Raw genomic sequence first — 15,311 nt, 5'->3', positions numbered from 1 at the left:
AAAAGGAAGAGAAACACAACAACAGCATATAAAGAATGGAAAGAATGCATGATGATGTTCACTCATCTTAAAAACATGATAGTCAAATTTAAATACAAACGAAGAAATAAAAACAAAATCTTGAAATTAGTTGTGAGAAAGATGACCTAGCTAGCAATGTCAATAAAAATAGATAATAATGGAGGAAAGGGTAAACAAAATTTCAAGTAGTAGAGTCCACTGGTTCAACAATTACACAATTCATCTTCTTCAAGTTGAGATTTTAAAAAACTAAAAGAATGGGATGTAAGTTTACAAAATAATTATGTCAATCAGTAAGATACTGAATAGATAAATAATTTTAAAAGATTATGAGATATAAAACATCATAGAGAAAATATTTTAAGAGCCCCATTATACCTTTTTCTAAAGAGAGCGGAGAGCAGGAGCAGGGGAGTGGGGGGTGCAGTGGATCAACAACAACCACAAGAATAAAGACACATGAAAAGTGTAAAAAAATATGCAAATACTTGCTATAGAGAAAGAGGCAATAAATTCAATTTTTAAGGCATATTTGATGATGTAGTTGAAGTATGACCGGACAAAATGTCATTAGAAACAGATATAGAGATCTGAAAGTTATGAATCAAGCGATCATAGCCCTCCTCAGAGAGTATGACAGAACCTAATTAAGAAGTGATAATAAGAGAAAACTTAATGAGAGCAGCCAGTTTCAGAGTATGCTTTTCTTGGCAATATGATGATAACCAAATTTGAGCCACAATAAAATCAGATCATGAATAAGAGAGAGATGGGAGGAACCCTCTTCCACGCCCGTTATTAGTTTGACCAACACGAGTGTAACCACCAAAAAGCCTTGCAATGAGGGCAAGTGAGAAAAACTTGGTAGATAATAAGATAGAAGATTAGTTATCCAAAAATCATAGAAACGAGAAATTGCAAGATTTGGAATTGTGAAATATGCTCTGATTTGATATTATAATTGTTGACGAGATGAATAAAGGCTGAAGAAAAGTTTAGCCACCAAAAACTCTTTAATTTGTTATTTCCTGATAATAAAATCAATAGTAAAAGTTATGCAGTGAATTAACTCATCACACTATCCCGTAGTGTACTTTAATAATATTACATAAACAAATACCTCTGCTGCAAAGAAAGTAGGCCAAAGTTCAAAATACATACCTCAAACATATTACTTCCCAAGAACAAATTAAATCTCACAAGCCTTGGCATTCTCATGAAACATGAATGTGGGTGTGAAAAATGGTTCAAAGGTATTCAATAACCTTAGAAAAACGGCATAATCAAATGCCTGTCATTTGGCGAATTAGGTGATATCATTAGTAAACAAATGAGATGCTTCAAGATTAGAATTTATTATAAGAACCACAAAAAAATGAAAGGCCCTCGACTATAGAAGGTAATTGGTAACATTTAAATTTTATAGAAATATCAATGATTGAGAAAGGTTTAAAATCATGCACATTAGATAAAATAGGTATTAATATCAAGTATGAGAAAAAACAATAACAACAAACCTTTATCCCACTAAATGGAGCCGGCAACATGTATCCTTTTTCTCTATTGCGTCCTCTTAATCATGTATGATGGATATAGTGAAGGGAAAAAATGTCAGATTATTGACTGCAGCTCATTGAGTGGAAGCAAAAGCAAGAATGGTAACGAGCAGCAATAACATATAAGGCAAGTGCATGAAAGGATAATGGGCGCGAAAGAAGATGAGTTGTTGTGGGTATATACATGGGGTGTGACCAACGAGGTAGTAGAGTGACGGCACATGAATTGTGGGAATGTGCAGTTAGTGGGATCAAATGATGGGGTGGCTAGGAATTTCTTGTTCATATATCATGTTGAAAGGAAAGAAATTTAAGCTTATTATTGATTGAATATGTTGGGCATATAAATAGGCAAACATGGAGATATAAATTGCAATAAAATAAAGGGAGAATAACATCACCACTCATGAGAATAACAAATAACATCAACTTAATAAAGTCATTTTCCAATGAGAAACCTACAGAAAACGGCAAAATTTAAAAGAGCCAAACAATTTACAGTAATAAAAGAGCAAAAAAATAATGATGAACTATTTGGGGTCGTTGCAGCTTATCCAGCTTATCCAGATAAGCTGCTTCTCCTAATAAGTTGTTGATCAGCAGTTGATCTGGATAAGTTGTCTGACTGTTTGGTTTGTGTATTTGGAGAACAGCTGATTCTGAATAAATAACAATTTTGCCCCAATTTTGGATAAGTTGTTTGGCTTGTGCGTTTCGAAAACAGCTGATTTGCAGTCATGTAGAATGATTTCAACTGCCTTGTCTTTAATAGGTGTCATTCCAACAAATCCTCTATTATAATAATTCTTTAAAATATTCTTACTTTATTACAAATGTATATAAATCATGTAGGATGATTAAAAAGGATATACCTAAGATAGCATGAAAAAAATGGCTATAGGTGATCAATATTAGGTTTAAACCACAAGTAACAATCGACATAAATAAAAAAAGGATTCCTAAAGCCACCCTCAGATTATTAATTATAAGGTTAGCGATGATGATGCAAAATATATATTCTTCAAAGAAAAAAAGGAAATTTATATTCTTCAAAGAAAAAAAGGAAATTTATTTTCATTCTAACGCATGCAAAACAGATGAGATTGGCTTTAGGTCTTCCTTCACCATCATTTGGTAGGCATCTCATATGTTCTTAATTCTAGTGTATATATACAGCACAACTTTTAATAACATTAACTATATTAAGCTAATAACATTGTCTTATCCATTTCTTCGACATTAAGCATATTACACAATTTGCTGGTGCATACTCTAATTGTCATTATACATGCTTATATTAACTTTCTCTACTTTTTCTATAATATTCTCAATAGGTTATACTCCTATATTCTCAAATCATATTCATTTTGCCTAGCATCATTACTAATTTTACCATATCTACCGCAAATTTCACAGTTTAGGCCCCTTTCTTTGGTTCTTAATGATTAATTTGTTACTCAAAAACTCAAATCAATATAATACATTGAGTCTCATTATAATTTTGTTCCCTGAAGTCTGTTTATTCGCTTACCATATAACAGCTTAAGACACCTTTCATTTGAACAATTTCACTTCTACTCTAGTTGTTACACCAAAGCTATATCCCAAATAATATAAATAATAGATCCAATATATCTAATTTATCACAACCAATTATCACTTAATCATCAATCACAGTTCTCCATTGCCTTTTCCATCCAAAAAATAGTCATAACACTTTCTCGGTGATTCAGATAATCATCATCCTTTACTTTCATAGGCTTAGAAAATGTACTAAAAACTGAGTAAATATGGAGGCAACTCTTGGTTATCCTGCCTTAATAATCATTTCTTTTCTCTTTGATAATGTTTGGTAGATTTATAGAGCACCAAACCAAAATACCATGCTCCAAGTAAAAAAAAATAACCATGCTCGTGCTTTGCAAGATACAATAATATGAAAAAAAAAACCAACGATTATACCAAATGATAGCCTTTTAAGAAAGGAAATTAATTAGCTTTTTTTAGTAATCATTATATCAATCCCATTCTCTAGCAATCATTTCATCTTAATACAAAAGAACACGTGCAATTACTTCCACCTCCTTGAGATGTCCAGTAGTAAATCCTCCAATTTGAAGAAATTAGGTTCTTTGGAAATATTTTCTCAAAATATTTTGTTGCCTTTAACTGACATGGGTGTCCTATAGTTGTTCTTTTTTTTCCCTCTCAATTCTACGCACGATTGACAATAGTTGAGCCTATGTCTCCAAACTTAGAAACCTGGAACAGCAAATAGCAAATAGTGCATGCTGTGCTTTACACTACCCTATGCAGTTGCTGCAACTAAAGAGGAGGTTGATGTGCATTGCTTTCTTCCATAAATGTGAAGAGATCGTTCCAAAGTTCAGAACCCATGACCTCCAATTCATAACAATGCATGCTTAGCTCTCCGCTAAAACCAGCCTAAGAAACTAGTAGAGAATCTAATTCTGCATTTTACATCAATAAGTCGATCATCTAGAAGCTTTAAATCTGCTTCACTATCTGCTTGTAGCCCCAACAATTAAAATTAGTGGGTAGAGGACGCGAGCAGCTTACCTTAATAGGGATGTCAAGGAATAGAAAGTGCAGAAGCCCCCTGATCTCTATAACAGTGTCAAAAGGAATCGATCGACTGGCAAGATGTTCGCTGATGCGAGCGACTCTAAGATGGGGATCGAAGGGCCAGAGGAGAAAAAGAGTGGCGCTGACGAGGAATAAAGCTACTGTGGAGGAGAGAAAGGGGGGATGGATCAGTGAGGAGCAGCCGCAGTGGCAAAAGGAAGTTTGGAGACAGCGGTCAGCAAGGAAAGGAAAGGACCGCCGCCGACGCGGCGGCGGAGGCAGCGGGGGGGGGGGGAACAGAGTGAGAGGGTCGGCAGCTGCTTGATCCGGCTTCTCCATGGATTAGAGATCTGTGGATTTTGGTTTCTTTCTGGTTAACATATAGGAAAGAGTTTCAGTTTGGGAATCGGTTTGGGAATCGCCATTATCTCTTTGCTCGGTCGCTTTTGTGGGATCGCTGACTATTTGTAAAGCTCTACGAATCCATCGAGGAAGGAGAAAAACTTTGATCGTGCGAGGGCAGCGGAGGAATAAGGGAGTAAATGCAACGAAAAACGCTTAAGAAAATGAAACGGTGGTTTATAAAAAGCTATACAAACGTGAAAAACAAACAAAGCGAAAACGCCACCCACTGCTTTAAGTTGTCCCAAACAGACCCTAAGTAATAACATGTACAACACTAGTAAAAAATAATGAAGAATAAAGATTCAAAATAAAAAATTTGGATAATGCTATCACGACCCGGCCTGGGGCTTAGAAGTAACCAAGACAGGAAATAACGATCAGACAGTGGAAATCAAATCTTTTCTATGCTAATTCTATTACTAAGAATTTAACATTCAAATAATACATGAAAGCCCCACTAAAGAAAACAATTAATATTAACAATAAGAAATTTGTACATGTTTGTTTGTTTTCCTCATTTTTTGTAAACATTTGCTCATCTTTTATTCACCTTGCTCAAACATTTAAAACCTAAAAATAATATTATAGCAGCATAGTGAGTTATCTAAAGATAACCCAGGAGTAATCACACTTCTTAACTATAGTAATTCAAGAGAAAGAATTTAGTACGCATGCAGGTCTATAAAAACATTTTATAATATGTTGATCATTCATAACTTTATAAGCAACCTAATATATGTTAATCCATGCAGCAATGTCTTTTTTTTCTAAATGAACATACTCAATCTTCTATAAATATTTATTTTAATTTTACTTTTATTATATACTTTATATACACATCTATCTTTGTGCGAAGATCATCATCAACAAACCTAACACACCCTTGGTCGATATTGCCCCGTCGGCAAATCAGTTAGTGATCTACAAATCACAACTTTCTAGAGTGGAAAGGTTTTACCTGCCCCTGGTAGATATTACGTCATCAGCACAGTGGTTAGTAATGCAAACATCACAATTATCTGGGGAGGAAATCTCTAGTCTACTCGTCTCTAGCTAATATTAACTCGGCGGCACAGCGGTTAATGAACTAACACAAATCACCGGGGTGGTATGAAGTTCTATGTGTCGGATACATTGGTGTCTCCTGCCTGTATTATTATAGGGTGAAACTCTCCTCTGAATATGCACATACAATCATTTATATATAAGTTATTTCATTCTTCATACATACATTATTCAAAAACATTTCTATGCAATTTACTAACATACATACTTCCTTGTTATGCAACTATTCATCATGCATATCTTTAATATCATTAATATATCTATCTCATGCTTATCTCTTACTTATATCATTCAATTTTTTCTACATGTCGATCTTACATGTCTATTTTACATATAATATTTATCTAAATATCACTCATCTCATACATATTTTTCATGAATTCGCATCTTTTATAGATTTTCAGTCATACATAACTTTTCCAACAATATGAAGAATCTACTGTAAAATACAGTAAAATAAATCTAACTAAACTAAAGCATACAAATAAATCAACATACATTTTGAAATAAAGATGTTCTGAATTTTAGAAATATAAATATTCACCTTAGTTGCCACGCTAAAGACTTGATCTTCGATAATTAGCTGGAGGTTGCGGTCACTTTTATATTGAGTTCAATAACCTATAAAACATCATATTAAACTTTAAGATTGAAGTGATTTCCGTAAATGCAATTATTCTTTTTTAATTAGCATAGGATTCTTTACCTGAAATTTATGGAGTTATCCTACGACGATCTTCTACATGCTTGACTCGAATTTGTAACTTCAGGTACACAAGCTGAAATTTGTAAAGATGTTAGCATTTTATACATTTTCACCTCATAAAGTAACTAAACCCGAAAAGTAACATTCTTAATTCAAAATAAGCTTCTCGGCACAAATTCGCCTTTTTAAAGCTCCCAAATTTACTTTCTATCAGCTCGATCCAGACCTCTCCTACATTGATATTATGCTAGAACCCTTATGGAAGCTCGCAAAAGATTTTTGACACTTCAGGAACTTAATCGATGCCTCTGACGGCTACCAGAAAGGAAAAATACACGAAACTTCAATTCAGAAAAGTGAGTAAGGAAATGAAAGCTTCAAGTATCGTGAAAGAGGGATTTGTACTTGTGAAATTTGTCATAGAGCCATAAATTATGAATTGCGGCTTCTCTCTGAGCCGCTCATCCCGCCTGCTATTTGCGGCCCGCAAGGGCCGCAGCTTTGCTCGTCGAGAGTGGAAGGAAAAGAGAGGGTTTGGGAGAGAGGAGAGGCAGAGGAGAATTCGGGAGGGAACAGAAAGACTTCGAACCTTAGCAGCCCTAATCAACCGAACAATGAGATTAAAATGTGTGAGGGTCGATTGTAAACAGTGGATTTAACAATTAAGGGATAATTACGTAGGAATTAATTAGGTTAGTTAATTTAATAAAGTTTATAACTTTTAAATTTTATCTCTCAATTCTTTTATAATTTACATACAGTGTTTCATATACAATTGATCGATTTCTTGTGTAGAATTTAATAAAATTATTTCGATCAAATTCTGGGAGATGAAACATTGGGGCAAATTTTATGTCGGAAAAAAAATTTAGCTGATTTCTCAAAATGGGTTATTACAATCTCCCCTCATAAAATTTCGTCCTCAAAATTCATAAACTCCACATCAACTATGAAGATGAAACAAAAGTGATTACAAAAATCTATTTCTTGTCAAGTTATAACGAAAACATATCAAACTCTATGTATCAGCATCAATAACAATATGTTCTTCCAGTTTTTGATGGGTTGAGGAATAAACACTTGAACGGATGTTTTGACTTGATTGCTCCTTATGAGCCATAGTATCAGCTTCTGCTATCCTCTGCTAAATGTAGATATTTCCTAAAAATTCTTCTGAACCGGATCTCTTCCTGAATGATCTGATGTGAATTTCTGAACAGAATTACGACAATTTCTCCTCTAATGTCCAGGATGTCAGCACAAATAACGCACCTTCAACTCACATAGGCATTCACCGCGATGTTGCTTTACACACTTAAAACAAAGTTGTATAGTGCTACTGTCAGCCTGGCTAACAACTCCACCAGGGTAGGAATTCATCTTCTTCCCACTAGACTCTCTGCCTAAAAAAATTATTGGTATCACTTCTTAACTCTTCCTCTTATGCATGTCTCTACGCTTCTGAGTATGTTGTAAATCAATCTCCACCCGCTTAGCTCTCTCCACTAGTACTCAACAGTCTTCAATCCCAAGTGGCACCAATCTAGAAAGAAACTTGTGGCATTCACCTCTATATGTGGAACGAGTTGTGGTGCATACTTTAAAAGCAGGAATCAACTGGGTGCATATCTTGATAGCATAGTAAACTCTGTTTCGTATTGCATAACTGATCAATCTCCTTGCACCAACCTAACGAATTTATCTTGCATTTGTTTTCTAACCGACAGTGGTACAAAACAATCTCTAAAGATTTTCACAAACTCGTCCCACTGTACCAAGTGGCTAGTTCTACCTCCAAAATTTTGTATATGAGCTTGCCACTATCATTTTAGCTTTCCCCCCAAAAGCAAAAATGGCTAAGGTAACTCTCCTGTCCGGTGGACAAGACATACCAGATATGATTTTCTCCACCTCAATAGCCAATTTTCTGTTTAACTGGGCCTTCTGCTCTAGAAAATAAAGGCGGTCTCATATCTTGAAAATACTTCAAATACTTATCCATTGGTGTTTTTCCACTGGTACTAACTTGAGATTGAGATTTCTTAATCAACTGTGTTATAGCATTCATCATATTAGAGAAAGCACCAGCACTAACTGTGATATTCTGGGATACAACAGATTCTATATTCTCATCTTTAACATCTTCCTCCGGAACATCCATAATTCTAAAAAAAACAACCATATAATTTTAGTATACTCGATTAAAATTTTTAATTTATATTATTTATAACTTAATCCAAATATCCTATTGGCTCCTTCGTTAAAATTCAAATTATTTAATCAAAACCTCTTGCTCCGATATAAACCTCTGCTCTGATACCACTTAGGTCATGACCCGACCAAAGGCCTGGAATTAATCAAGAAGGGGACGAATGGTCGAATGGTAGAAATCAAATTTCTATTATTCTAATTTTATTATCAAAAATTTAATATTCAAATAATACATGAAAAAACCACTAATGAAATCAATTAAAATTAACAAGTGAAAATTTGTACATGTCTATTTGTCGTTCTCGTCTCCTATAAATATTGGTTCATCTTCTATTCATCTTGTTCAAATGTTTAAAACCTAAAAATAATATTAAAAGAATATAGTAAGTTGTCTAAAGATAACTCAGGAGCAATCAAACTTCTAAACTATAGTAATGCAAAGAAAAAAAACTTAATATACATGCAGGTTTGTAAGAAATTTTATAATATGCTGATTTTTCATATTTTTATAAGCAATGTGATACATGTTAATGCATGCATCAATGACCTTTTTCTAAATGAACATACTCAATTTTCTATAAACATTTACTTCAACTTTACTTTTACTTAATACTTCACAGACACTCTTGTCTCTATGTGAGGATCACCATCAATAAACCTAACCCACCCTTAGCCAATATTGCCCCGTCGGCTTCCGTCGACCAAACATTTAGCGATCTACCCATCGCAATTGTTTAGAGGGGAAAAACTTTATCTGCTCCTGACCAATATTATCTCTTCGGCACATTGGTTAGCAATGTAAACATCACAATTATCTGGGATAGTGGAAATTCTACGGGCGCGAGTACACTGGCGTCCCCTTTCTGAACCATTAGAGGGTGAAATCCTGCTCTAAACATGCACAAACAAGCATTACTATAAATGTTATTTCATCCTTCATACATACATTATTCTTAAATATTTCTATGCAGTCTACTAACATGCATACTTCTCTATTGTGCAGTCATTCATCATACATATCTTTTATATCATTCATATATTTATCTCATACATATTTTTTATTCATATCATGCATATATTTCCTACATGCATATCTTACATGTATATCTTACATATAATGTCTATATAAATATCATTCATCTCATGCATGCATTTTTTTTATAACATTTCAGTCATAAATAAGTTTTTTATCTAATAATATAAAGAATCTACTGCAATATAAATCCAACTGAACTAAAGCATACATATAGATCAACATACATTTGAAAATAAAGACGATTGCTGAAATTTAGAAATATAATTATTCACCTCAATTGTTCACCGTTCTACTTCTGAAGTCATAATCTTTGATAGTTGAAGGTTGTGGTGACCTTTATATTGAGGTCAATAACCTATAAAACATCATATTAATCTTTAAAATTAAGTGATTTCCGTAAATACAATTATTCTTTTTTAAATTAGTATAGGATTCTTTAACAGAAATTTATGGAGTTGTCCTACAACGATCTTCTACAGCTTGCCTCAAATTTGTCGCCTCAGGTAAACAACCAGGAATATATAAAGATAAGAGTAGTTTTATACATTTTCGGCTCAAAGTAATTAAACCCAATAAGTAACATTCATACCTCAAAATATGCTTCTTAGCACAAATCTATTTTTCCAAAGCTGTCGAAGTTGATTTTCATCACTTCCAATCACACCTCTCCTATGCTGATATCGAGCTAAAACCCTTATGGAAGCTCACAAGAGACTTCTGACGCTTTCAATAATCAATCGACACATTCGACAACTACTGGAAAGGAAAAATGCATGAAAAATGAGACAAATTTAATTCGAAAAGGTGAGGAAGGAAATGAAAGCTTCAAAAATAAAAGGATTTGTGCTTACAAAATTTGCCACAGAGCCCTAAATTGCGAATCGCGGCTTCCCACGGTGCCGCTCGACCCACCCGGTACCCGCCGCCCCTGCACTGTAGCAAGGGTTGCAACTTTGCTCACCGCGAGTGGAAGGAACAGGGAGGGATCGCAAGAGAGCAAAGAGGCAGAGGAGAGGAATTTGGGAGAGAAGGGAAGGACTTCGAAGCTTAGCAGCCCTAATCAACCGAACAACGAGATTAAAATGGGAGAGGGTCGGTTGTGAACAATGGATTTGAGGATTAAGGGATAATCACGTAGGAGTTATTTAGGTTAATTAATTTAATAAAACTTACAACTTTCAAATTGTATATCCCTTAATCCGTTCATAATTTACATACAGCGTTTTATATGGAATTAATTGATTTCTTGTGTAAAATTTAAAAAACTATTTCAATCAAATTCAAAGAGATGAAAACTTTTGGATACATTTCTTGTCGAAAATAAAAAAGCTACCAATTTCTCAAAAGTTGCCAATTTCTCAAAATAGGTTATTACAGACGACGCTGTTGCTAATTTAGTTTCTAGGAGAAGGAAAATTTAACAATGACATGTTACTTGTCATGAATCACTTTCAAATGGTTGATGAGAACTTATCTTCCAATCGTTCATCAAATGACAGAACTAATACAAATGCTCCAATTGTTTTAAAGGTAATGATACTGCAAATGTTCAGTCATAACCTCCATATTATCACAATTCATTGGTAGATGATTCAAATAGCATTAGGAAAAATAAAATAACCGCAAAAATTCAAGCAAAGATTAAAGCACATACCAAACAGAAGTTTCATCGATCTTTTCCTCATTAGCAAGTCTATACGTCATCAAATATAACCACATTGCACTAATAACCCTATCAACTAGGGTTTGAGCAGAAGTCAAATCAGGCAGACGCGGTTTAAGAGCAGAATCAACAACAAGCTTTCCACTGTCCAGGATGCTTGATGCATTGATGTCATTTAATGAAGATAATCCAGGAAGAGATTCAATAATCCGCAATGCACTGCTGCCGAGTGGACCCGGAATGTCCACCTACAAAGTAAAACACGCTTATATGAGTAACAGTTGTATAAAGTATGTGCACATAGAAAAGTTAAGAATAACAGGTCCATGTCAGCATATTTTGTTCAAGATAAAATTTGAATTTATGGGGCCAAAAACAAACAAATGATGCACATAATTATGTATATACATGTTTGCACATGCCTACAAAGAGAAATAAGTGATACCTCCAATTCCTGTAAACAAGTGAATCCCCTTAAAAGATCTAACAAATCATCAGGAGCAACCCCATCCAGAAAGTTTCCTTTGAGATTTATATGTGATAGTAATGGCATAACAGCGGGAGAAAAAGCCTGCCAATGAAAAAGATTAAACATTAATAGAATTTCAGACAAAGCTTTTTAAAACTATGTTTCTGTTCAATTTCAAAGTTGATTAGAAAGTTTTTTGTTTCAATTGTATTGAAGTAGCATTTATTATTTTCATTGAAGAAAAAAAGTTAAGCAGATGCATATCAGAAGAAGACATTCATCTTAAAAAGGATAGGTACATCTTGAAGCCATTCATCTTAGGTTGATCATACTAAAACCATTCAAATCTCACCTTATCTTTCATATTTTACCTAGTTGTTTTGATAACAAAATTTTACGAACTTAAAATGAAATTTCTAAAAATCATAATTGATATAAAAGCTAAATCATAACATAAATTATATTGAACCATACTATAGGGAATTATGGGCCTTTGTGTGAACTATATGATCATGGGATTTCGTCATGCTTGCCCTTTTATTTTCTAGATTTTGTTGAGCTTAATTTTGAACTTCATCAAAAGTTACCAGTTTCGTGACTTACAAAAGGTGGGTTGAGAAATTAGAGGTAATAACTACACTCTCAATTTGTTTATTCTCATATTTTTTTGTTATTGTCTAAACTCTCTCCTTCCATACAATGTTACAGGCAATGTCAACAGCCAAAAAATATAAGTGGTGCGGAATTGAGCCGAAGTTCGAAGAAAAATTAGACATAATGTTTAAGGGTATTGTGGCGACGGGAAAGCATGCAGAATCCATCGTTCGCTGCTACTCCTGAACAAATTGTTAATGATCCCCTTTACATGTCATATTTTAAGATAAGTTTTATTAGTGTGTTACGTTAACTTCAGAATATAATGAGTTTCTAACAATGGATAACAGAATTGCATTGGAATCAACAGGATGCACGTAGATGCCCGACTACCAAGCCACGAAAAGATCGCGTACATTGGTCAGAGAGATTCAACAACCTAAAATATCATGGCAGTATATGACTTCAATATGTGTTTCGCATTTGTAATAGCGGAATGGAAAGGGAGTGCACATGACAGTCGTCTTTTTTCCTATGCAACTAGGAATAGAAAGCAGTGTTTCTCTCACCCATCTCCAGGTTTGTTTAGTTATGTTAATCTATGACTTATATGTATTATTTGTCATTAATATTGTCTTTCATAACAGAGAAATATTATTTGGTTGATGTCGAATATCTGATGTTGAGGGGCTACGTGAAGCCCTATCCAGATACCAAATACTATATTCATGATTTTGAGAAAGCACGTGACATGATCCATTGGAGAAAAGAAATGTTTAACAAATGTCGCTCCTTGAAAGAACATTAGGGTGTGGAAGAAGAAATTGGTCATATTACATGATATGTCGTCGTATCCATTTCCAAAACAGGTGCATATTGTGGTGGTCACTATGGCATTTCACAACTTCATTCGACGACATCCCTCTCAATCAGATACGGACTTCAGTTTGGTTGATGACGATCAGCTGCATGTCTCTCCAGAACCTTCAGAATCTCTGGTTGAGCAATCATTACCTGAGGATGAGATCGAGTCGAATGAATTTGAAACTCGGGACGGTGAAGGTGTAGCCGAGATGGTTGCTTTGAGAGAGTCTATCGCATATGCTATCTGTGGATGTTGATTCAGCAACTCTTCTTTATTTATTAGACTATAGATTTATTTTGTATATATTTCGTTCTATTGCGAATTTGAATTTTATGGTTTTATTAAGAATTTTGTTTGTTTCATTAAAACTTTCGAATATATAATAATGACGTGTTTGAAATTTGTTTTTAATTTTTTGTTTTTTTTTTGTGTGAGGTCAGTAATGAATGATGAAAAATATGGTCTTATTAGTTCTTCTGGATGGTCGATTTGGTGTTGTTATCTAGTGTTGCATGTGTATTCCTAATGAAGACAACTGATATCCTCCATTATTTTGGGTGCATCGGCTTATGAGGATTTATTTGGATGGTCTTTTTTAGTGATATAAACATCTGTCGGAGGACGAGTGTATCATGTTGATATTGCGTGTGAAATGCTAAAGAAGGCAACCTAGGTCATATCTTCTTCTCAATGAAGCGGTATATGAGGATCTATTGGATGATTTTTTTTGGTAATTGGCACAAGGATCCCAGGACGATCGTCTTTGTGGGTTGAATGCAACCAAGAATTCTTTTTTTAAGGTTCATTTTCTCCATTTAGTGACCGGCATGTGGGTTGGTGTGGTTACTTGTCTAAGACTGCACCCTCACATTTTTTTATGCGTATTTCGGTCGATACCGTTTTCGTTTAATTCGGTTCTCTTGTTGTTATATAGTACTTAATTTAATTTTTTGATCTGACAATTTAATTTTTTGGTTGTTTTATCTCAGTAGCAGCATGAGCTCTAGGATTTTCAGGACCTCCTGAGTTATGTTGTGTTATTGCAGGTTGTCGGCTCCCTTATGCACAGCAGTCTCATAACAGTAGAAGACAGTTCTACGGTTGTCAAAGGGGCGTTTGAGCGCAATGGGGTTCTTCCGTTGGACCTATATTCCAACATATTTCGTTGCCGACAGTATCGTGGTACAATGGTTTCCCAGGATGACAATGCAGCTGAGGACAGATGGCGTCGAAGTTTTAAATTAAATATTTTAATATTTTTAATTGTAGTTGTAATTATATTTCTCTTTATTTTATTTCTTTTGATACTCACGAGAGAGTGAGCAGTGTATTTTATTTTTTTTAAACTGATCTGTAACAGTTTGTGGCTATTACTTTATCTTTATTTTTCCTATACAGTTTTGTTGCAAACAGCTTCACCAAACAATGACAAAATAGTAATTTATCCAATAGCTGTCAATAAGCTGTTATGAATAAGCTCCCCCAAACAACAAGTCAGTTTATACTGATAATCTGTAAATTATAATATTATCAGGATAATCTGCTAATCAGCAGATTATAAATAATCTACAGCTACCCCAAACAAACCCTAAATTAAATAACAAGACAATAAATTATTATGATAAGAAAGGGAAGCAAAAAAGCAAGATGCTCATGATATAGAAAAAGCACAGGCTCCATAGTACGCATGTCATTAAGAAGGGCAGAAATATCATCAATGTCAAAAACTAAAAGTCATACCTTAGGAAGATTGTTGATACGTCTATCTGACAAATCAAGCGAAGAAGAGGCTTTCAATGCACTTGCAGTCTCCAAGTTAAATACAGGATTATCCACTCCTATAATGCCTCGACAAAATCCCAATGACCACTCTGAAGAATTATTCGTGAAGCATGAATTATAAATTTCAAGACTAGAGATGCCTTCGCGGATTGCATTTGCAACAAAACTGCTAGTAAAGTCACAATTTTGACAGTTAGTTGAACTACGTGTAAGAAGTACTAAAGAGCCAATAAATAAAAAATGACTTCAGTTAGATCTGAAAATATTTTCCTCTAGCTGCTCTAGATGTCGAAAACCAATTAAATAATAAGGGAAAAAAAGGCTGCAATTCATGTAATGGATTCAGGTTAGA

The 15,311-nt window shown here is 34.2% G+C and overlaps 1 protein-coding gene across 2 annotated transcripts in view; it reads right to left on the bottom strand.

The window, feature by feature from the left end:
* LOC110025849 (tubulin--tyrosine ligase-like protein 12) overlaps positions 1 to 15,125 on the bottom strand; it is a gene marked incomplete at its 5' end in the record, with an annotated part of 49,288 nt that extends 34,163 nt beyond the window's left edge. For both annotated transcript variants that reach the window (XM_020726522.1, XM_020726523.1), the window contains 3 exon segments: positions 11,241 to 11,497; positions 11,695 to 11,820; positions 14,918 to 15,125. In XM_020726522.1, the coding sequence (XP_020582181.1) occupies positions 11,241 to 11,497; positions 11,695 to 11,820; positions 14,918 to 15,125 (591 nt within the window).
* Positions 15,126 to 15,311: the final 186 nt, after the last annotated feature.

The sequence above is a fragment of the Phalaenopsis equestris genome, unplaced genomic scaffold (assembly GCF_001263595.1).
Source record: "Phalaenopsis equestris unplaced genomic scaffold, ASM126359v1 Scaffold000336, whole genome shotgun sequence".
Lineage (NCBI taxonomy): Eukaryota > Viridiplantae > Streptophyta > Magnoliopsida > Asparagales > Orchidaceae > Phalaenopsis > Phalaenopsis equestris.
The sequence above is the reverse complement of the archived record's forward strand: the minus strand, read 5'-3'. Positions and strand labels throughout refer to the sequence as shown.